The 22,318-nt window shown below is 39.5% G+C and overlaps 2 protein-coding genes across 5 annotated transcripts in view; one reads left to right on the top strand and one right to left on the bottom strand.

Moving 5' to 3' along the window:
- Positions 1–2,712, bottom strand: part of DDX42 (DEAD-box helicase 42) — a 33,177-nt gene extending 30,465 nt beyond the window's left edge. Inside the window, exon 1 of one of the 4 annotated variants that reach the window (XM_017669337.3) lies at positions 2,540–2,712. The gene's annotated coding sequence lies outside the window, so the exon portion shown is untranslated. Of the gene's footprint in view, positions 1–2,529 lie in introns of all 4 variants that reach the window. The other 3 variants (XM_017669410.3, XM_036997118.2, XM_036997119.2) reach the window with 3 other exon arrangements.
- A 533-nt stretch (positions 2,713–3,245) lies between these two features.
- CCDC47 (coiled-coil domain containing 47) lies at positions 3,246–17,742 on the top strand. The gene is made up of 13 exons (XM_017669226.3): positions 3,246–3,465; positions 7,525–7,793; positions 8,240–8,347; positions 8,829–9,003; positions 9,483–9,604; positions 9,823–9,888; positions 10,854–10,955; positions 11,158–11,268; positions 11,994–12,079; positions 13,314–13,372; positions 13,673–13,782; positions 13,980–14,147; positions 17,202–17,742. The coding sequence occupies exons 2-13, from the start codon at positions 7,530–7,532 to the stop codon at positions 17,280–17,282; spliced, it is 1,452 nt and encodes a 483-aa protein (XP_017524715.1). The 5' UTR covers positions 3,246–3,465; positions 7,525–7,529; the 3' UTR covers positions 17,283–17,742.
- Positions 17,743–22,318: the final 4,576 nt, after the last annotated feature.

Below are 22,318 nucleotides of genomic sequence, written 5' to 3'. Positions count from 1 at the left end.
CCCTCCCCCAAAGCAAGAACAAAAAAAAACAAGGCAAGAGGCAAGGCCTCTCTGAGGTGACTAGTACTTGACATCTGACAAGTGACTCCCTGCACCTCTACTGTCCTAAGAATGGTTTACTGGAAAAGTCATGTACATCTAGAGGCTGCATCTACAACCAGCAAATATTCCATAATCTATGAGAAGTGACTTTATGTGGTATAAAGTATAAAATGGTGAAGTAACAGTGCATCAGAGATAAACAGTAAAAAGAGAAAATGAATTTCCACCTCCTTTGGCTAAGAGTAGTGTTTGTTAATCCTGTGGAATCAGAGAAGTCACACCCAAGGAAGGGGAGCATTCAGACGCTCAGTGAAAACCCTCTTCCAGGTTTTTTCAGAGCCTGGCCCCAAACTTCCTAATGTGCATTTTCTCACTCTGTCATTCTCTTCAATTCAATAATAGCTCTCCAGAGTTAATAAGGCTGGAAATGAGTCTATTATGGCAACGAACTACTTTACCACTCATATGTCCTGGGCAGCAGCAGTTTTCCAAGAAAACCAAGCACTTTGGTAATGCTCTTCCCTTAACTTCAATTCCCTCTCCACCAAATCTCTCACTGTATCTGCCTAACCAAGGTGCTATCCCTCAAAGCACATCTCAAATAGCAACTCCCAGAACTATGACATGAATAGGATTCCACCAGAAAAGTGGTTATCTCCTTCCCCAAAATTCCTTTCTCATCTTAAAATACTCAACAACTAACCATAACTACTTGTGTTGCTTTATCTAACTCCATGTTACAGGTTTCATAGGTGAAGAAGCAGGCTTATTGATTTATTTCTCATTTTCCAAAGCATATACTCATTATTCATGTTTATTCAATATACAGGAGACCCAAGGAGATTTACAACTTAGCCAAGGAAAAAAACTGAAGGTAGTGTAATGTCCTACTTGGTATTCTAGGCACCAAAATGCTGTGATTGAGTAGAAAATCCTAATGGCATAGTAAAGCAGCACAGACCTCAGAGCCAGGCTATGTTTAAGCTCAAGCTTTGCGACTAACTTGACATGAACCTCAAGGAAGTTATTTAGCTTCTCTAGGCCTCAGTTTCCTCATATGTAAGATACTGAGAATGTTGCCTATTTCACAGGGTTAGTGTGAAGAACTGAATTCATACACCAAAATTCACTTAGAACAAAGCTTGGTGCATAGTAGGTGCACAGTATTATTAACTGTCATGTTTATCATTAATATTTCTCCAGAAAGCAATCTCTCCACTGGTAAATGGAGAATATCAAGTGCTACCCTAGACTACTCAAATCCTTTTCAACTCAGGGATTTCATACTTAAGAGCCACATGACAATCACTATGAACTGACAAGGGGAAACAGGCTTAATAACTAGAACCCAGGGTAGGCACAGAAAGGCAACTGAGTAGAGAAATGTGAAGGAAGACATTTTAGGGAGGAAAGCTAGAAAGAGCAAAGGCTAGGAAGTTAGAGTAAGCATGGGACATAAAGGAAGATAATTTGGCTAGAATTTATGTTTTGAGCAACGGTGGAAAATAAATCTGATCTAACTGACTTTAAAAAACAATGGACTAAAAACAACTGATTATAAAACCTTGTTACTCCACCACTTGTGTTTCTGGAGTAGGAGAAAGAGTTCTAGTGACAGTTGATTAGCATCTACTCTAATAATCCACCTTAAGAACATTTCATACAACTATAAACCAGTGAGTTTTTGAATAAAAATTCATACAAAACCCAAGAATCTCATCACATTCTTCTAAAGCCAAGTGTAAGTAAATGCTTGGTCACCCTTATTTTAGAGGCATATTCTCCCTCTCTGTTAGTTTAAGGAAACTAAGAGCTAATTACTTTGATAAAGCTAAAATATTAAGAGACCACAAAGAAATTCAAACGGTAATCAAAAAACTACCCAAGAACAAAACCCCCGGGCCAGACGGATTTACCTCGGAATTTTATCAGACATACAGAATATGCTTGCAACTCCATATAAATTATTTACTGACATCAGAGAGGCTCCTAAGAAGGCCGCAAAAAAGTTTGTGTGGCGATGTTGATGCTAATTACTGATCCCCTCAGGGCTGCACAAAGATCGCCGACTATACCTTTTACTGTCTACTAATTTGGCAGGTTTTGTCTACCGGGTCCCCCCACTTGGAGGCATCTGCCAACTGCTGCCGACCTGGGTCAGAACCCTCCCCGTGGCCATCCCTGCCCCGGAGACCAGTACCCTGCAAACCCTTCCCTTGCAGGGCGGCGCGCACCGCCTCCCGAAAGCCGCCAACAAGGTCTGGATAAGTTGCGAGAGAAGCGGGGGCTGTAGGAGGGCGACGGGTCTTGGAAGGACGCCTCGAAACCTGAGCCCTACACTCTCCCGCTCTCCGGCCCCCTGGGCCTCCAGTGCCCAGAGGCTCCGCCGACTCTTTGTTAAGCGAGGCCGCGGTTCCCCAACCCTCGCTAGGCCCCGCAGTTGCCTCCAGTGCCCTCAAGGGGTAGCGGCCCCGCGTCCAGACCCACCTCCACAAACCTGCTGTTGTGACTGCAGCGGCAGCTGCTACTACCGCCGACCCAGAAAGATCCCACAGGCTGAAGTACGCACAGTCCAGGCCCCGTCCCGCCGCGCTCCTTCCTCTCCGCCCCCTTCGACGACGCCGCCGCCGCCGCCTCTCGGCCCGTTGCTGACTGGGGGAGGGGAACGCAATCCTGACATGCGCAGTGGAGAGCGCGGGTCGAAGGGCGGAGCCTGGCGCTCCGGCTCCCGGAAGGCGCGGCGGGTCGGGACCTTAAAGCTGCAGAACACCTGCCAGTCTCCTGCACTCTGACAGCGCCCTGCTGTCAGGTACGGAGTGTTCACTGCCCATCTAGGAAGTGGACCTGGGAGAGAAGGAAGAGCAGCAGTGGTAGAGAGCCGCCCAAAACTCCCAAGGAGCTTGAGCGGGAACCACATGTACATAAAATTGCCAACCCTAAACTATGGTCTTTTGCAAATGCGACCTGTGCAACGTTTCACCGCGTGCCTCTGGCCACGTGGTCCCATGGAGCATGGCCACCTTTAGCTTCCGGGGCACTAGTGCAGCTCTGTGACAACTTGACTGAACCCTAGTGGAGATGGCTGGGATCGGCTAGGGCGGCTCTGGCCGGGATTATGTAATTTTCCCAGTAGCCCCGCCTAGCCTCCGCTGGCAGGAGCGGAGCAGTTCTCGCGCGGTCCCCTAGGTTGCGTCTCGTCCCCCGCCGTGCGCAGGCGCAGGCGGTCTGCTGGCATTCTTCGTAACGGATGGTGGAGGTTGCGTAAAGAGTACCTCGGCGTCACTTGAGCTACCTGGTCCAGCTGTGTCCTAGAGGCATCAGGGGCAGTAAAACTGCGGTGATCGCGCAGGCGGCCTGGCCGAAAGGCAGAACGTAGAGGTGACTCCGCAGGAGCGCTGGGCCGGGTTCTAGCCGCCGGTGCAGGTAGGAAGCGGGCCATGATGCGGTAGTCGGTGGGGCCCTGCCAGGCCGAGCGGTTACTCTTGGTTGCATGGCCTAGTCCTGTCTCACCCAACCCTCTAGGTCCGTCCTGTGATGACGTGCATCGCTCCCCTCGCCTTACCGCTAATCCTGACTTTATTAAAAACAGACTTTGTCCACCCAACGCCCATCTTCCTGTTGGTTTTCCGGATTGGAGTGATTTTAACGGTTTTTTGGAACCTTCCCATAAAGCTGCGAGCAAATGCCCACCCGAAGGGCAAAGTTAGAGAGGAAGCTTATAGTTTCCAGCAGGAAAAATAGAATATGGACGTTAGGATGAATTGATTCTCCTTGGTGGGGAAAGACTAGACCGGGATGGTTTAACAGAAGCAACAGCCTCTGTGACTAATTTTCTCTGAAGATTATAGGATGAGACGTGTTTTTGACCGATGTGTGTAAGGAACCAGGGGTATGTCACCATGATTTCCAGAAGTCTTACAGTCTGGTCGTTGTCAGCATGGCCTAGTCTAAAAATGGCAACAAGGAATGATTCCCCCAATTACTCCTTTTTCGTTTTTTAAGTCCTGACCCAGTCGCCGAGAGACTACTGGGTGAACTAGCAGAGGGTAATCAAATCAGACTTGTTAGTACTTGTGTTCACTGCCCCAGGAGTCTCAGGACTGGATGGCCTGGCAGGAAGTTGTGTTTTTGAAAAATGAGTTGACAGGTGCAGCAGAGAGGCTTATGAGAAAGAAGGCCAAGGCACAAATGGCTTGGAAATTTTTAACCTAAATAACCTTGAAGGAGCCGTGTTAATAATGCTGAGTTACCTTAGAAATGCGTGCAACCTTGGGTTGCAAAGTGTTGGGCAATAACCTTTGATACTGAACCGATTCATTTAAGAATTTATGGTATTGTAGATATGAGATGTAGAATATTTATTATTCTGGAGCAACTTGCAAGAGTAGTACCTACTATTTTTGTCACCCACTCACCTTCCATTAGTACTCCCTGCATTCTGGCTTCCATTCTTACCACTTCCCTGCAGTTGCTAATAATGATTTCCTTATTAACATGTGGAAAGTTGGGGTTATATCTTACTTGAACTTTATGCAGCAATTGAAACTGAGCTGTTTCTAAGAAATATGCTTCTCTTTTGATCTCTCTGATGCCACTTTGACCAGTCTCTTTTTCTTTAGCCATCTCTTCTTCATTTTCCTTCCTAGTTCTTCCTATTATACCCACCTCTTAGCTTTATGATTTAGTTCAAGATTTTTAGGTGCCTTTTTTTTTTTTTTTAACCTAACTCTCAATACTCCCAGGAGATCTCATCCATTCCCACACTATCTCTTTTTCTAGTTTAGGCTTGTATCCTGAACTCCAGACTTGTATTTCAAACTACTTCCTTTTCTCTCTGTAAGAATCGGTTATAATACCTTTTAAGGGATGGTGTGAAAAGTAAGGTAAATGTCAGTCATCTAACATAGTGCTTGAAAACACTCTGAACTTCTCAATAGGACTAACTGTAACTTATCTGCACCCCTTCCACCCCCCGCCCCTGCCCCGTTTTCTCCTCTGTTATTGCTTTCCATCTCAGGGATGACTTTATCCAGCTCTTAAGCCAAAACTTGGAATCACTCCAGATCTTCCTTTCCCACATTCCCTATACCCAGTCACTTTATGCTGACAAGTACAATTCTTAAATATCTGTCAAATCTGTTTTTCATTCCCAATACCACTGCCATTCTAATTAGCTCAGCCACTTCCCGTTTTTCCTGCCTCAGGTGCCCTTCTCCAGTTCACGGGATGTATGAGCTGTCAGAGTTAAACTCAAATCTGGTAGCGTCACTTTCCTATTTAAGTACTTTTGTTGATTCTAATTATCCAGACTTCTTAGTGTGGTATTTAAATAAAGATCATCAAGATCTGGCCCTTAGCTTCATTTCTCCCACTTGTCTACAAACTCAGTGCTCCATCATACCAAAATCCTAACGCATGCTGTTTCAGGCCTCTGTGCTGTAGCAGTTCTTCAATCTGCAGTGCCTTTGCAGTGCAGGACCCATGCTTTGGTTTATGTTTCAAAGAACTTTTTATTGCAAAAGTGGATCATAGGAAAATAAAGGCAAAATGCCCATAATCCTACCATACAGAATGACTACTATTTTTATGTAGGTGTATGTCCTTCTCAACTTCTTCATATGTATTTGCTTCTAAAAAGACATAGTTGTAACTTCATTTATAACAATTTCTAATGGACAAAAAGTAAATTTGTTTTTTGTATGTACCTATAAATGTAACCAGTTTTAAGGTTTTCATGTCATAAGTGATACTGTAGCACATATCCTTGAAGCTGAATTCTGGTGCAAATTTATGATTATTCAGGAATCATGTTGTACTTCTCTTGGCATATCTGATGTGATAACATGCTCAGCGAAGGTACATTTAATTAGATATAGTAGGATCATTTTATGAAAAGCAGTGAAAGGCAAAGGAGTTTTTAGATATTTTTGCAGGAACTGGATTGTCTTTGTGTTTTAGAAGGATGATAGTGATCTTTAGGGAGAGAGTTGAGACAGGGGAGACCATTTAGGATGATACTGTGTTTCTTCAGCAGGTGGTGATAACTTGGATTATCATGGTGGCTCTAGGAATCAGAGATGGAGACAGCCGGATTGATGGCTGTTTAGATTTCTTCAAAGAGAAAAGAAAGTGAGAAATTAGATACCTTGCTCTTTTCAACAAGACTGGAAAAATGGGATTGCATAGAAATAGAGAAATTAGGGTACCTGTTGATATTCAGGTGATTGTAAAGCAGGGGTCAGCAGACTACAGCTTAAAAGACAGACTGTTTTTATACAGCCTGTGAGTTAAGAATGGTTTTTACATTTTTAAAGGGTTTTTGAAAAAGAAGAACATTAACAGATGACTATGTGGCCTACAAAGTCTAAAGTGTTTACTGTCCGACTCTTTACGTAGGGGGTCAAAAAAAAGTTTCTAGGGCATCAAAATGGCCATGTCTGATACAGAGCTGGTGTTTAGGTAAGAGTGGAAGACTAAAAATACAGCCTCAATAGATTAATGGTTGAAATCTACTCTTCAAACTCCAACTCAAATGTTCTTTTTTTGGAAAGGCTGTCTGATGATTTTGTGGTCCTTCACATTTTCACATCATTTGATACATTTTGTCACAGATCCGATGTCATACTCTTGATTCAGAAACTTGTTTAGGTGGTAGAATACCTAGTGTTCTTTTCAGAAAGTTAGGGAATGCCAATATACTTAATTCCACCATGCACAGTAGGAACAATTCTGTTAGCAACAAAATTAAGTAAATAATATAAAACTCATAGCCACTGGCTTATATTTGAGAAACAGCCTGACAAGTGCTTCAGAACAGAGGCAAATCTGGAATCAGATCATAGCTCTGTGTCTTTTGGTAGTTGTAGTACTTAGCATCTCTGTACCTCATTTTCCTTATCTGTGAAATAGGGGTGTTAATAATGTTACTTTGCTCAGAAGGTCATTATGAAGATTAAATTAGTTTCTTTTTGTAAAGCCTTTAGGACAGTGTCTAGCACTTTGTGTTTTAAACATTTGCTACATGATGATGATAATGCTGCTATACACACACAGAAAGTTGATTTAAGTATGAATGGCTTTTCAATTTATATATTATTTTTGTTCCCATTAACAGATAAATAGTTGCATCTTATCCTTATTTCATTATACACTTCCCCAGTTCCTAAAGAGCTTTTTACAGGCTCTCAAAAAATGCTTACTGATTATGCAGTATAAATGGAACCAACTTAAGGAGATTGAATTAGTTGTCCAAGATTTTACAGATACCTAGTGACAGAATCCAGACTAGAACCTAGGCCTCCTGACCCTCACCTTGTTGTTTTTTATATAATGCTATCTGAAATGAATAGTATTAAATGAAAGAAAAGCAGAAAGGATTTGTAAATTAATTTTTTTCACTTTTTACAAAATTTGAGTATATGCAGTATATGTTGAATGGCAGTCCATTTAGGGTTTTGTTGGTTTTTTTGACTCATTTTTAAGGTGCAATGAAAGCCTTCCATGCTTTCTGTATTGTCCTGTTGATGTTCGGGAGTGTCTCTGAAGCTAAGTTTGATGATTTCGAGGATGAAGAAGACATAGTAGAATATGATGATAATGACTTTGCTGAATTTGAGGATGTCACAGAAGATTCTGTTACTGAAGCTCCTCAACGAGTGATAACCACTGAAGATGATGAAGATGAGACCACGGTGGACTTGGAAGGGCAGGATGAAAACCAAGAGGGAGATTTTGAAGATGCAGATAACCAGGTGAGGTTCTTTTTTGTTGATTTCTTGGGAAATTGGAAGGCTAGTGAACTTGGGAACTTGGCCCTCTTCCCAGACATTGAAAGTAAAACCCAGACGGAAGACCTTTACTCTCTTCTGTTTTTATTTCTGCTTAGTAGGTGGAGCTCTTCCAAATGTGGTGTGTTCCCACCTTTTACACTAATTGAGGATTGAATTGTGTTTTTCTCCTCTGTGGAAAGTCTGGCTGGAGAAGGGGTGGAGAATAGATACCATGAGTCGGTGGGAATTGTAGAATTCAGTGTTCAAAAGCATGGAGAGTCATCATTTGTTAAAAATATGTAATATCTCTGTGTTCTGTGCTTGCTACTTACATGTTCTGTATATCTCTATAAATGTTGCTTACAAAAATGAGATACAATTGCTGGAGACGTTTGTAGAGGAAAACAGATTGTGCATCATTTTTGTAGGAGGGAGATACAGAGAACGAGCCATATGATGATGAAGAATTTGAAGGCTTTGAAGACAAACCAGATACTTCTTCTAGCAAAAATAAAGACCCGATAACAATTGTTGATGTAGGTATATGGGATTCTGAATTCTAAAACTACCAAAAAAATATCTTCCTGTCATTCATCCCAGAAATAGAGTTTTGTGACATGCAGCTGGTGTTGATGAAATAGTGGGAGCTGTATGAAAGAGTTTGACATCAATTCTTCTGATGAAACTCCACACCTAGAGAAGCAACTTCTAGGTATATTAATCAAGGAATGATGAAGAGGATAGCCATTGAATTTATTTTGGGGTAGGACTGAGAATCAAATTTAATACAAGGGGCTTCTCAGCTTTCCATCCTCATATTTCCTTGAAGGTTCTTTTACAAAGGTGATCTAAAAAACCAAAGTGGGCATATTTTTCAAAGTACACCCATATTCAGTGACAGCTCATACAAAGTATCTGCTTCTGTTTGTGGGTCCTCTCATTGTCCTTCATCCAGTGAGTTAGATTCCATCCTTTAGCCTCAGCCAGTTAAATGGAATGATTGTTTTTCTGATTTAGGTTCCTGCACACCTCCAGAACAGTTGGGAGAGTTATTATCTAGAAATCTTGATGGTGACAGGTCTGCTCGCCTACATCATGAATTATATCATTGGGAAGAATAAAAACAGTCGTCTTGCTCAGGCCTGGTTTAACACTCATAGAGAGCTTTTGGAGAGCAACTTTACCCTAGTAGGTAAGTACAGCTAGTTCAAGTCCAGCTGCCTTCTTGAGAGCCATCTGGTAAGAACTGTTCGCACCCCTCAGCGTAAGTATCTAACTACTTTAACAGACTGCTGAAGAGGATGCTTTTTATCTCTCTCAAGGATCCCTATTTTTTGGGGGGTTTTATATATTGATTAAATTATATTTATGAAATAATTTCCTCATCCTCATTAACCAAAAATTGATTCTAATTACATTGAGACAATCAGTGTTAGTCAAAACAAGTTAATAAAAGTCAGGCTGAAAGCAAGGAACTTTGACATTTTAGAAATGAGAAATCCCTCAGCATTTCTACAGGTTCAGGATACTTTAGTTTCAGATCCACTGAAGAGGGATACACTGTGGACGTTGTACCTGAGAGGACTCCCTGTAGCTGTGTAGTATAGGGAGTAAGGTGGATGTTCGACCCCAACATTTTCAGTGAATCATACTAAGTGGTCTGATCCCTAGGGGATGATGGAACTAACAAAGAAGCCACAAGCACAGGAAAGCTGAACCAGGAGAATGAGCATATCTACAACTTGTGGTGTTCTGGTCGAGTGTGCTGTGAGGGGATGCTTATCCAGCTGAGGGTAAGTAGGGAATTTCTGGTACAATGTAGACCTTTCATATTTTGTCCAGCATAATTCCAGTCCTCTTAAGTTCAGTGTCTCATTCTTTCATGTTTGACTTACAACAAGGTCTAAAAATCATCTTTTTACTAACTAGAGTATGTTTGAAGTGTATGATTCCCCCTCCAAAGTCTTTCCTTTATAAGTATAAATTGCAACCATTCTCCTGTTTTTTGCAGTTCCTCAAGAGACAGGACTTACTAAATGTCCTGGCCCGGATGATGAGGCCAGTGAGTGATCAAGTGGTATGTATGTATTCTTCCTGCTAGTTTTACCTGTACAGATTGAATTTTTAACTACTTAGAGCTTATTCCATTTCTTGACTGGATTCCCTGGAGTTTTAGGCAATTTGTGTCCCTTACAAAAAACAGACCCTTTTTCAACACCAACAGCCAATACTCTGATTACCCAGATAGCATCTAGGTGTCCAACAATTTGGTTAAATTCTGACACTACCTACTTGGGTGTCAGTGCCAGATCCCATTAGTTAAAGGTCTCAGTCCCCCAAGATTGCCCACATTTTAGATGCCAGTTGCAAGTCCTAGGCCACCATACTTCTGACCAGCTATAAATCCAGAATTCTCACGACTCAGTAATTTGCTAGAATGCTTCACAGAACTTAGGAAAACTCTTTGCTTACATTTCCTGTTTTATTATAAAGGATATATTCAGGAACAGCCAAATGGGTGAGAGGCATGCAGTAGGATATGGGAGTGGGGCGGTGTGCAGAGCTGCCATGGCCTCTGTGGATGCACTGTCCTCCTAGCAAGTCATTGTGTTCAGCAACTGGGAGCTTTGGAGCTGGGGTCCTCTTCTCAAGGTCATTGAGGTTATTAGCAGAATTCAGTTCCCCTGTGATTGTAGGTGCCCATTTTCTTGTTATTTGTCAACTAGGAAACACTCTTAGTCCCTAGAAGCCATTCTCATGTCCTTGCCACATTGTGTCCCCCATAAATCCTTTTACATTTTGATCTTTTCTTCAAGTAGCACCCAGTCCCTTCTGAGAACTCACTTGATTAGGTCAGTCTGCTCAAGATAATGTCCCTTTTGATTTACTCAAAGCCAACTGATAGGGACCTCTGGCCATATAACACCACATAATCGTGGGAGTGATGTTGGTTTCAGGGGAGGGTAGGAATCTTGGGGGCCATCTGAGAAACCTGCCTATCACAGTACCTAACAGGTGAGTTTTGTTGATTTTTTTTTTAAGCAAATAAAAGTAACCATGAATGATGAAGACATGGATACCTATGTGTTTGCCGTTGGCACTCGGAAAGCCTTGGTGCGACTACAGAAAGAGATGCAGGATCTGGTATGTCAAGTTCCAACTCAAATGTATGTAGAAACTATGCCTCTTTCTTACATAGACAGTTAGCTTCAGGGTAGAGTATAATTAATGATAATGCTTGAACATCGTTAATTACTGCAGTGACATAGGTCAGTATATCTTCTCTTAAGAAAAAAAAGTCTTTGCATGATAAGTCATCATGTTTTACTTTCAATTCTTTCTCTAGAGTGAGTTTTGTAGTGACAAACCTAAGTCTGGAGCAAAGTATGGACTGCCAGACCACCTGGCCATCTTGTCAGAGATGGGAGAAGTCACAGAGGGAATGATGGATATAAAGGTAAACGGAATAGACGACATGCATTTGCAGACTGTGGCATTTGCAGAGTTCTCTCCCTAAAATGTTCTCCATTTTATGACAATGCACTAGTTGCGTATTCCTTTCCCACACAGACATTAAAATACCTTTAAGCAATAGATTAGCTCTTCAAAAATATAATTTGAGTAGTCAAGAAGTTCCTCCCTCTAAATCAAGAGCAAATTGTTCCTAGGATAGCTCATGGGCTTTCAGGTTTCTTTAAAAAGCACTACAACTTTAATCCTTATCACCATGTCATTTAGTCAATTTTTTCATTTCAGTTAATATAGGAAAAGAGAGAGGTATAGAGCCATTTTTTTTCTGTCAGTTTTTACTGTTAGTAACAGAACATTTTAGTATCATAAAAATATAGAATAACTCAAAGATAGTTGTAAGTGTAAGTTCAAGGTGCTGTGTTTATGAATTATCCTCAAATTATTTTAGATTTTATCTTCTTGTTTAGAACATTATTTTGAGACATATTTTCAACTGCTATTAGAAGAAATTTAATCATTGATGTGTCTAAGGAAAGATACCCATTTTATTATAGGGATAGTCTGCCTTATTTAAGTTTAATTTTTTTAAAAGCTTGAGCCTTAATGCCATTGGATAAAAGCAAGGAGAACTGAAGGGTGACTATCATTATGAAAAAAGGGATATGCGTCAAACCCTACTTTTAAAAACAAATTTTCTTTTCTTTATTTCAGATGGTCCACTTTCTTACACATAATGCTGACAAGATTGAATCTGTTCATTTTTCAGACCAGTTCTCTGGTCCAAAAATTATGCAAGAGTACGTATGTGATAAAAATATTGAAATTAGTTTTCCTCACTAGCTTTCTGTGTTGAAACAGCTGCAAGGTATTTCTGCAATTTCCCTTAGTAAATAAATGATTGAGGGAAGTTGGTGACGGGCACCCAAGTTTTCCTTTGCTTTGACTGAGTGCATCAGGAAGGTAACTGAAACCCTGCAGGAGACAAGCCTCCCTCGTTTGCATGTCACTGCATGTACCCACTACCCCCTCAAGCAAGGAGAATGAGAATCTTATGGAACGGTGAATACTAAGAAAATGCAATTGCTAATTTCTTTATCCTTTGTGATCTGGACTCTCTTTCTTTTTTTTTCTTTTTTGTTTTTAATTTATGATACGAATCTGCCTGTGATGTTTGACTTGTGTTTGATTGTAAAGAAGTGTACATTTTGCAATTCATGGCCTTTTCTGGTTTTCTTTGAATAGTTGGGTGATTATATTCTTTTGTAGTATACTATGAGGCGCCCTGAATGCCTGTGAAATTTCTGTCTTTATAGTAATAGTATTCAAATGTACATATTCAGGGCTTGGGCTTACTTGAATTCACATCCTGTCTCAGGAAAGTTGATCTGGATTTTAGTTGTGTATCAAAATTACTCTAGTCTATGGCTCTAGATAGTGTTGCATCATCCTTGCTTTGCTCAGCTAATCACACTGTGGGCAGTGTATCACATTGTGGCATCCATGGAGCCTTTTGTGGGGGTATGGAAGGAGTGGAGGGCTCATGGTTAAAGATTACAAAGGAATCTTTGGTGAGTTAGAACTAAATCATATATGCTGAAGTAGAGTATCTCTAAATTTATTCTGAGCCTGACTCTAAAATACTTCATTATAGGAAGATAGAATAAGAGTTGGAAATAAAACATAAAAATCCATCAAAACAAACAAAAGCCTTATTTAAAAGATGGGCCTCATACTGAGTACAGGCTCATTTCTGGCTTCCCAGGTGAGATGGAGTATATCCTGCCTGGAAGGAACATCACCGGAGGTGTTCAGGTATAGGATAAAGAGTACTTGGGAATGCATCCGTCAGACAGATTAAGTGGACTAAAGCCCTTTGGGTTTGGAGATTATATTTGACTTGGGGGTGCCAAGCCACATACTGTGCTGATTATTTGCAGGTTATCTGTTAGAAATCTAAGTGAATTGGTGACTTATGTACATGGAAAGTATCTTTCTTGTGTTCTTTCTGAAAAGACTTTTCTTTTATGACAGGGAAGGTCAGCCTTTAAAGCTACCAGACACTAAGAGGACACTACTGTTTACATTTAATGGTAAGTATTCTGTGTCCTGTCTGGGTTCCTTGTTTTGTGTGGGATGATCTTAAGGAGAGTATTGTTCCTCCTAAATGATAGCTATAAAAAACTAAATTAAAATTAACTCTATGCCTGCTTATTAGTTTTTGGGTTTCTTCACTAAGAGGTTCTTATTATAAGTTCTGATTTCTATTTACTGCTGCATTTTAGCTAAGAAACTTGTACAAAAGGAGTCTGTTAATTGAAAAAAGAAAAAAAAGTGGGGTGACCCAGAAGTATTCTGCCATTAACTCAGTAGGAAATGGCTTTGTTTTCTAGTGCCTGGCTCAGGTAACACTTACCCAAAGGATATGGAGGCTTTGCTGCCCCTGATGAACATGGTGATTTATTCTATTGATAAAGCCAAAAAGTTCCGACTCAACAGAGAAGTAAGACGTACAGCCTTTGTTATAAGTTGGCATCTTTTATATTTCTTTTCTCCCGGGCGTCAGTTGTCAAATGTTTTCTTTGCTAGTTGACTTGCAAGTGCTAAGTGAGAGCAGTTTTTATGAGAATACCAAATGGGATTTTGCTTCTGTTGGATTGAATTGGATTTCTTATGAAATGCTCTTTTTCTTGGGGAAAGGGTAAACAAAAAGCAGATAAGAACCGAGCCCGAGTGGAGGAGAACTTCTTAAAGCTAACGCACGTGCAAAGACAGGAAGCTGCGCAGTCCCGGCGTGAGGAGAAGAAGAGGGCAGAGAAGGAGCGCATCATGAATGAGGAAGATCCTGAGAAACAGCGCAGGCTGGAGGTAAGACTGTTCTTACTGCTGGGGTAAAACTAAGATGTATAAGGATGCCTCTTTGCACCGTATTGGCTGTTAAGATAATTCTGTGTAGGAATATACATACACAGCTAAGAGTTTAGCATTTTCTTAGCATTTGGGACATTTACTTAATTCATAGCACTATAAAGAAGAATAAATAATTTTCCTGTTCAAATCATGGTAGATTGAGTCCATGGTCCTGAGAATGATATGAATTATCCCACTCCACCAACACAATCCAATTTTGAAATTTCCACTGTCATCTTAATAAGCCAGACGCTTAACTGAGGTAGAAAGGAAGGAGTTTTAATAGAAGTCAGCAAGCATGATGCCCTGTGGTCCGAATAAACTTGTTTTATAAAATTTTTAATTTGATTACAGAATTAGAGAATTCTAATAATTTTTGTTTGTATTTTTGTTTTCTATTGTGTACATAACTAGAGTTTCAAACTCAAATTTTTTTAGGCTCTAGTATATTTCAGACATCAGCATGTTCTCACATCTTTGCAAAGTAAGGTGCCATAGTCCATCCTGCTCTACAATTTTAAGCCTTATAATGCTGGTCAAAAGAGAGGAGGACAGCAAAGTTCTGGGAGATGTGAATTTTAATGAGAATAATCTCAAGAACTGAAGAAATTCTTAGAAGTAGAGGAGGCACTCTGCCAAGAAAAAGTGGAATGCTGCATGCACCTCAGTTGGTAGTAGAGTCATCCGTGGAGCTGAGTGCAGTGCCCAGGATGCCACAGGCCTCCTCTCATCTGATCCTCTTAGTTTTTTGTTTGATTTGGTTTAATTTAGTTGACGGGTATTTTCCCCCTGAAAATTGAGTTCTGTGTTTATGCAACCTTGATAAATAAAGATGGCTTTTTAATAAATACACTGGAAGAATCTATATGGAATCATTAATAGATAATGCCTTTCCTTTTTTCTATGAAAAAAGTTCACCAGTTCTTTCTGGGGTTTGAAACTACAAAACGTTTAAGGAAAGGTTGGGGCAGCCAGAATTTTACTTGTCAGATTGTAAACTGCTTTGTGGGTATAAACCATGAATTTTTTTTTATGACTACCACTTTGTAGTATCTAGGCCTGGGTTCTTGTGAAAAGATCAGTGAATTAAATAAGAAAGGAGGTGGAGAGGACTTTAGTCAGTTTCAGACTTGGGTGAATCATTATCCAAATGATCTGGACCTTCCTGCCATTGCTAGTATTTGTTTTGTTTTCTTACATATTGAATCTGAAAACTAAAGAGAAACATACATACATACAGATTACCTTAATCCTATCATGTAAAAATAGTATAACATAATCCTTCAGACAACTCTGATCCCTAAAGTTAGCCATTGTTAACAATATATAATTTATTTAGTTCTGCAACTTACATATGTGTGTATTAGTGTACAAAATCTTCTTCTTGATGTAGATAATTTTACATTCTGCAACTTTTTATATTAAAAACAGAATTTTTCCAAGTGTCTTTCCGTATTTGTGCTTTTTTATTCCGTGAGGAAAACAATTGTAGGAGAGAAAGAGAAACTGGCTACCAATAAGTAGTTCTACCAATTTATACTTTTACCACTATATGATATGAGAGCTCTTTTCTCACATCTGTATAGAAACTAGTGATCAATTTTTTAAATGTATGATCCTAATAGTTGAGAAATAGTATCTCATTTATTTTGCATTCTTGAATTATTGAAGGTGAATATTTTTTCACATACTAACATTAACATAAATTTTTCTTAAATATGTTAATGTAAATAGATGTCTTCTCTTAACCACTATCCTATATTCTTCGTTGGTAGTTTCACACATGTGTATAATATGTAATATGGGAAGGGATGAATAAAGTGTTGGGGAAAGAATGAATATGATGGAGGTATGGGTTGGAACAGCAGGAAAGGGACCTGTGGACAGTACTTTGATGATGTTATACAGCTGTCCCAGAAGACTATAGCATGTGACGTATATGCTGCTGGTGTTTGCTTGCTACTAAGTCCTCACAAGAGGCAGCAGCTGCCAAAAGGGGTGGATTCACTCCTGCCTCTGAACCCAAATGCAGAATGCATTTTCCCATACAAGCAGTGTTAACAGTGATGGCTCTATTCTTTAAGATCTTTATACTATAAATAGCACAGTTATAGATGGTAAACATTCAGGCTTATGCTGCTGTATATGTGCAGAGTTTTTTGTTTTCTAATGTTGGAACCTGACAGTCAGTAGTTCCCAAACCACCAATTTACAAATCACCCTTTGAGACATAATATATTATATTATCAAGAACTACAGATACTATGGGCTTCTGCTTTTCCTCTTCCCTCTTTTCTCATCCTGGAGGATTGAGACTCCTGGAGGAGTATATTTCTTAGGACATTTCTGCCCCTTAAAAAAAACCCTAAAAAAAATTAAGTTTGAGATTGCAGCTGAAATCAGCTTTGACAGATCTGACCACTAATAACCAACAGCGAAGTCATACTTTGAGTTGACCTTGAAGGCTTCCCTCAATACAGGTAATAATAACCAGGGACTTCTGCTACCCAAATAATGTGTTCGAAGCTTCTTTCTTTCCTTCTACACAACTTCCTAATTCCTAAATATAAATATAAAAAATCCCCGTTGAACATTATTAAGTATTGTGCTCAGGAATAACATATATGCTAAATAAAGATTTATAATTAATAACTGATCAGATAAGCTCTAAAGGTTTTTTGAACTGAAGTACACATCCTTGGCTGGTACATATAAATGTTATCGTGGAAGTTGGGCTAGCGTTTCCTGGGTATGGGAAAAATCAAACCAGAATAACAAAGCTTAAATGTAGTGTTTAGTTCTTTCTAACTTGAGATTTTAGTTACTTTTGCTTCATTTCAAGTTAATTTTTATGAACCAACATAGATATTAGCAATTGTTAATAATTATCTTCTCAGGTGTTATTTACAGTGTAAGCCTAAGTTTTGAATAGTAATATAAGCAGTATCTAGTTGAGATTTTTTTTTTAAACATGTGCTTAGAACTTAGTTTGTATTCCCTCTTTCTCTCTAGGAAGCTGCCCTGAGGCGTGAGCAAAAGAAATTGGAGAAGAAGCAAATGAAAATGAAACAAATAAAAGTGAAAGCCATGTAAAGTCATCCCAGAGACCTGAGTCCTGATGCCACCTGTAAGCTCTGAAATCATAGGAAACAAAAAATAGCAATCCATTTCTCATCTTAAGGTTCGAACTCTCACAAGTGACTGAGAAATCCCTATTTCATCATCTGTTCAGTTTTTGGAGTTGTAAAGAGGTTATACGTACATTGGAAGGACTCAATAATTTTCTTCCAGATAATCAAATTATTTTGATTATTTTATAAAAGGAATGATATATGAAATCTGTAATTTTAAAGTATTTTAAAATTTATAACATGAATTATCAGTGCTTTCAGTGTTTTGATGCTTGAAGAAATATCATGAAATTTATAGATACATAATGAGTGTTGCTTTTGTTTAAACTAGGCAGTTGAAATGGCTTTGAAGACTGTCTCTAAACCAAGATTCCACAAACAACTCTTGGAATTGCACAATAAACATTGGTGTTTTTCTTCTGTGTTTGCATTAAACTTGTAAAAAAGTAAACTTTAGTACACTAAATGTGGTATTGAAATTTCAGGAACTCAAAACAATGTAGTTCAGTATATGTTTTGTAGGTGGGAAGTCCTGATGGCAGTATTACAGGATATTTGTAGACTTAGGATACTTAACATGTACATGGAAAATTCTAGGGATAAGTAGTACAGGAGCACAGTTTTTTCATTACCTGATAACACGAGCTAATGACAATGTGAATGTTGTATTTTAAGTGGTTTTATGTTTTTCTTGATATAAAAAATGCATGGAAAATTAACTGCTTCACCTAGATCAGCTCAGTGGTCCTATGTGAAGTCATAAATGTTTTCCTTCATGGTTGCCACAACCTATTGGATGTTCATGGAGAAGCTGTATTCTCTGTTACAGCTGTGTCCCTTTGCTTCTCCTTCTGCTTTCATATCTTCCACAGTTGAGACTGGGTATGTTCTTTCAAAGAAATAGCCATGAATATGCATAAATATACTTTTTAAAATGAGCTTTCCTAAACTATTCAGAGTACTTTCTGCCTCTTGAGGAAGGAACTCTTGGGAGAGAGGCCCATCTCTCTGCACAAGCATTTAGCTTGTGCAGATGTCTGCATTTTATAAATGCTTCTTACTAAGAAAACATTTTTAAGTCACTGCTTGTACCAGGTAACTTTTGCGGGGGACGAGAAAGGGTTGGGTGTTTTGGTGGAGAGGGGTGGGTGGGTATTTTTTGTTGATGCTGTACAGCAGGTGTGTTCTGAGGCAGTAACAAGCTGCTATGAAAACGGGATGTGCTGCTGCCTTTTAACTGCATGGAAACTTTTGACATGAGTTTTTCTCTAGGTTAATGCAGAAATGTATAAACTGGGAAATGCAAATGTAGTTTTTAATACATAAAATTAAGTTATTAAAATAACAAAAATTTAATTAATGTAATGCTATATAATTCTAGAATTACCCTTCTTTTACAAACCTTTAAAATACATTTTAGAAATCAAAGTTGATATGCTTTGCTGTCTTCTGATTAATAAAAGCTTTTAAGTCCCACACATTTGGACCATGGCAGCTAGTTTTGTAATTTAAGTATTCATATGAACTACCTATGGACATACATTAAACTAATTGACAAAAATTTCAGAGTGCTGCCTTTACTTTTCTGGGGTTGCCCATAGGAATGTTCTTTCTGTTCAATAAAAGTCAGTCCTGAAATGCCTTTCCTTCAGAAGAGTTGTCCTTGACAATAATTTCTTGGTTGCTACATATTTTTAGAATGTTGTGTATTTTTAGAACCTTATCTGTTATTAATGCACCCCTTCCTGAAGTCCCCCTCGTGAGTTAAGGCACCATTAGAGGATGAAGGAGAATGTTGTTGACTCATACATTGGAAAACCACTAAGCCTTCCATTCTTTTCTGCATAACCTGGACACTCATAAGTGCCAAAATGGGCACTGGACTGGTCGTAAGATAAAGACCTGGCTTTTAGTGCCAGCAACACCAATTACTAATCTTTGATTAGGGCAAATCACTAACCTGCCTGAGTCTCTCTTCTGGTCTTATTTCTAGAAAGTGAGGATAATTATGTTCCCTACCTACCTCACAGGTAGGTAGATACCAAGAGATGATATATGTAAAATCCTCTTGTAAACTTCAGCATTTTAAAAACATAAGCTATCATCTAGGATTGTTCTCCAAGTCATACATTTACTTTACTCTCTTTTGCTTTCCTTTCTCCCAGTGGAAACCAGGCAGATCCTTTCAGAGCTTTCTAACCTTAACTGCAAAATCTGATGGTACTTTGGAGGCGGGGGAATAGTTCAGGATTCTGTTTCCCTAGTAATGGAACCTTTTCTTGTCAAGCACCGGCTGTGAAACTCTTCTTTAGATGGGACTTAGACCAAAGAAAACCATTGGTTGGCATTCTCATTCCACCTGTCCAATAGGAATTGGCACTGTGAAAAAATTTAGAGCAGTGTTGTACAAGGATATATTGGTTTTGGTGGAAGAGGTGAAATACTCTACCCTCCAAGATTCTCTTTCCTTAATGTTCCCGCCTCCCTCATTTTAAACAATTTAAAAGGAGGTGAAAGGGAGGAGACCATTATACCCACAGGAGTGGCTTCTATTACAGACTGCTAAAATAATAGTGAAAAGTGTTAATTTTCTCAGTTTCTGGAGTTTGGTGATCAGCAAAAGATTTGCATTTGGAAGAAAGTTTAATGTTTTTATCTTTGCACAGTTGAATGCCATCTCAGCTCCATTAATTAAATAATAGCAATTTCAGAAGAAAACTAATTTTTTCAGAAAGCAGAACTTTCTACTACTAGCCCACTTTTAATGGATATTACTAGATTTTTACTTTCATCTTCTATAATTAAATATTCTTTTTACTTTTACCTATTTGGTTTTATCTAAATAGTGTAACTTATTTAAAGGACACACAGGCCTTCTTTAAGAACTTATTTCCATAGGAGTTACTCGGAAATCAGGTATTATAGCCATCTTGGTTATTGTATCAACCTTACTTCAGGGAGAACTCTTAACTGCTTTTCTATCACATTTTCAGCTTAAAATGTTTAAGTGCTTTCTTCTGCATCTTTTTCTTGCATATAATTGTATCACATAGCAAGGTTGTAGCAAAGCTAGAAGCCAGTTTTCTGCTTCAGGAAAGAGCCCTGGATTTGTGGCTGGGACCCAAGTGCTGTCCTAGTGTTTTTAACAATTCTGTTCCCTCATCTGTAAGTGGGCATTATCTACTCTTCCTTCTCTAAAATGGCTGTTTAGAGGACATACTAGATTAGATAATATGTATAAAATGCTTTGACATTAAATGCTTTACAAGTTAAATAGTCCTGCTCTACCTGTTAAACTACATATCATAAGCTTTTCTGTCTCATCTGAGTATCCTAGGCAATTAGGTGTCGCGACCCTTCAGGGACCGAAGCAACACGCCCAAGGTCTTGATTCTTCTCTAGGCTTTATTGTCTAATCTCTCGCGGAGGTTACAGCAGTTGTCGGGAAGCTCCTCTCCCTCCCGGTGGGCTCCCTTATATTCAGTCACCCAACCAATCCGGGACAGTATCATGTGTGACCTTTAAGCGGATAGGTGTCACACGCCACTCTAAGCGGGCAGCACGAGCTGTGCACGGGTACGGAAGTCTGCTGGGCCAATCCCCAACAGGGAAGAGGGGAAAGGGTGGTGAGCAGGAAGCAGGTGCCATCTTTAGGGCGTTGTCCAGCTAGAGTGGGGCTCAGCCTCGGCCGTAGGCCGGGCCCCCACAATTAGGTTTACCTTCCTCAATTTATGTGATTTCAGAAAAGGGCAGTGCACTTAGTTTAACCTGTATGGTGAGAGTCAAAACAGCCAGGAACTTCTCCATCTCCATTTCATTTAAGCTACTTTCAGAAAGCACCAGAAATCCTGGGAGAGTCCCAGTCCTTCCTTATAAGTGAAAAGCATTCAGAAGCTTGTGCATCCCAGGACTCATGACAAGGCAAAAGTAAAGCAGGCAAGGATTGACTTTGCCAAATCTGAAAATTGATGTTTCATTACACTGCTTTTCTAAACTACCTGGATTTAGGAGGCCCTTTTGCAAGGGTAACCAGAATGAATGAAAATGTGCTCCTTGAAACAGTCACAAGAGTCTGAGCCAAAAGCTTCTCCAACTAGCTTTTGTGGACAGTCATGAAGATGGTGAGATCCGTTAGTCCCCTGGGCTGATTAACATCCAGTTAGAAAATGACATAGCTATTGGGTCAGGTATTGTAACAGATGGGAGGTACCTCCAATGTTTAAATTCCCCATTGCGGTGGCTGCATCAATTTTGGCATCTTTTCAGGCACTGACATCTCTAGAACCCTCAATTCCAAAGACCACATGTGAAGGTTTTTTCAGAAGAACCCAGCCAAGAATTTTACTTCAGTGTCCACTATACTATCATGTTTTGTCTGTTTACCAAGTTTGCTCCTGTGAGAGGCATCTCTTTTTTGAGAATGAGAGAATAGGAGGGTAAAGCTTTGGAACGTTAAAGCACTAGGTAAGATCAAAGGGAAGTATGTAGAATTGACTGAGACCCTGAGGTGCATATCCACTTTCACTTTCAGTGTGGCATTTCCTCAATTCCAAAGGCTACATGTGAAGGTCTTTTCAGAACACAGTCAAGAATTTTACTTCAGTTTCTGTTATACTATCTTGTTTTGCCTGTTTACCAAGTTTGTTGCTGTTAGAGGCATTTTATATTGAGAATGAGAGAACAGGGTAGTGCTTTGGAATGTTAAAGCATTGGGTAAGGTCAAAGGGAAGTATGCAGAATTGAATGAGACTCTGAGGTGCATATCCGCTTTCAGTTTCAGCGTCATTACTTCCACCTGTCCATTTGAACGTAGCTGAACTTCTCTCCCATTTTGGAAGTTAGACCAGTATAAATCTGTGTCAAGGCTAAAATATATAAAGAGCTCACACACCTCAACAAACAAAAAGCAAATAATCCAATTAAAAAATGGGCAGGGGATCTGAACAGACACTTCTCCAAAGAAGAAATTCAGATGGCCAACAGGCACATGAAAAGATG

Source organism: Manis javanica, chromosome 4 (genome assembly GCF_040802235.1).
Source record: "Manis javanica isolate MJ-LG chromosome 4, MJ_LKY, whole genome shotgun sequence".
Taxonomy (NCBI): Eukaryota; Metazoa; Chordata; class Mammalia; order Pholidota; family Manidae; genus Manis; species Manis javanica.
The sequence above is the reverse complement of the archived record's forward strand: the minus strand, read 5'-3'. Positions and strand labels throughout refer to the sequence as shown.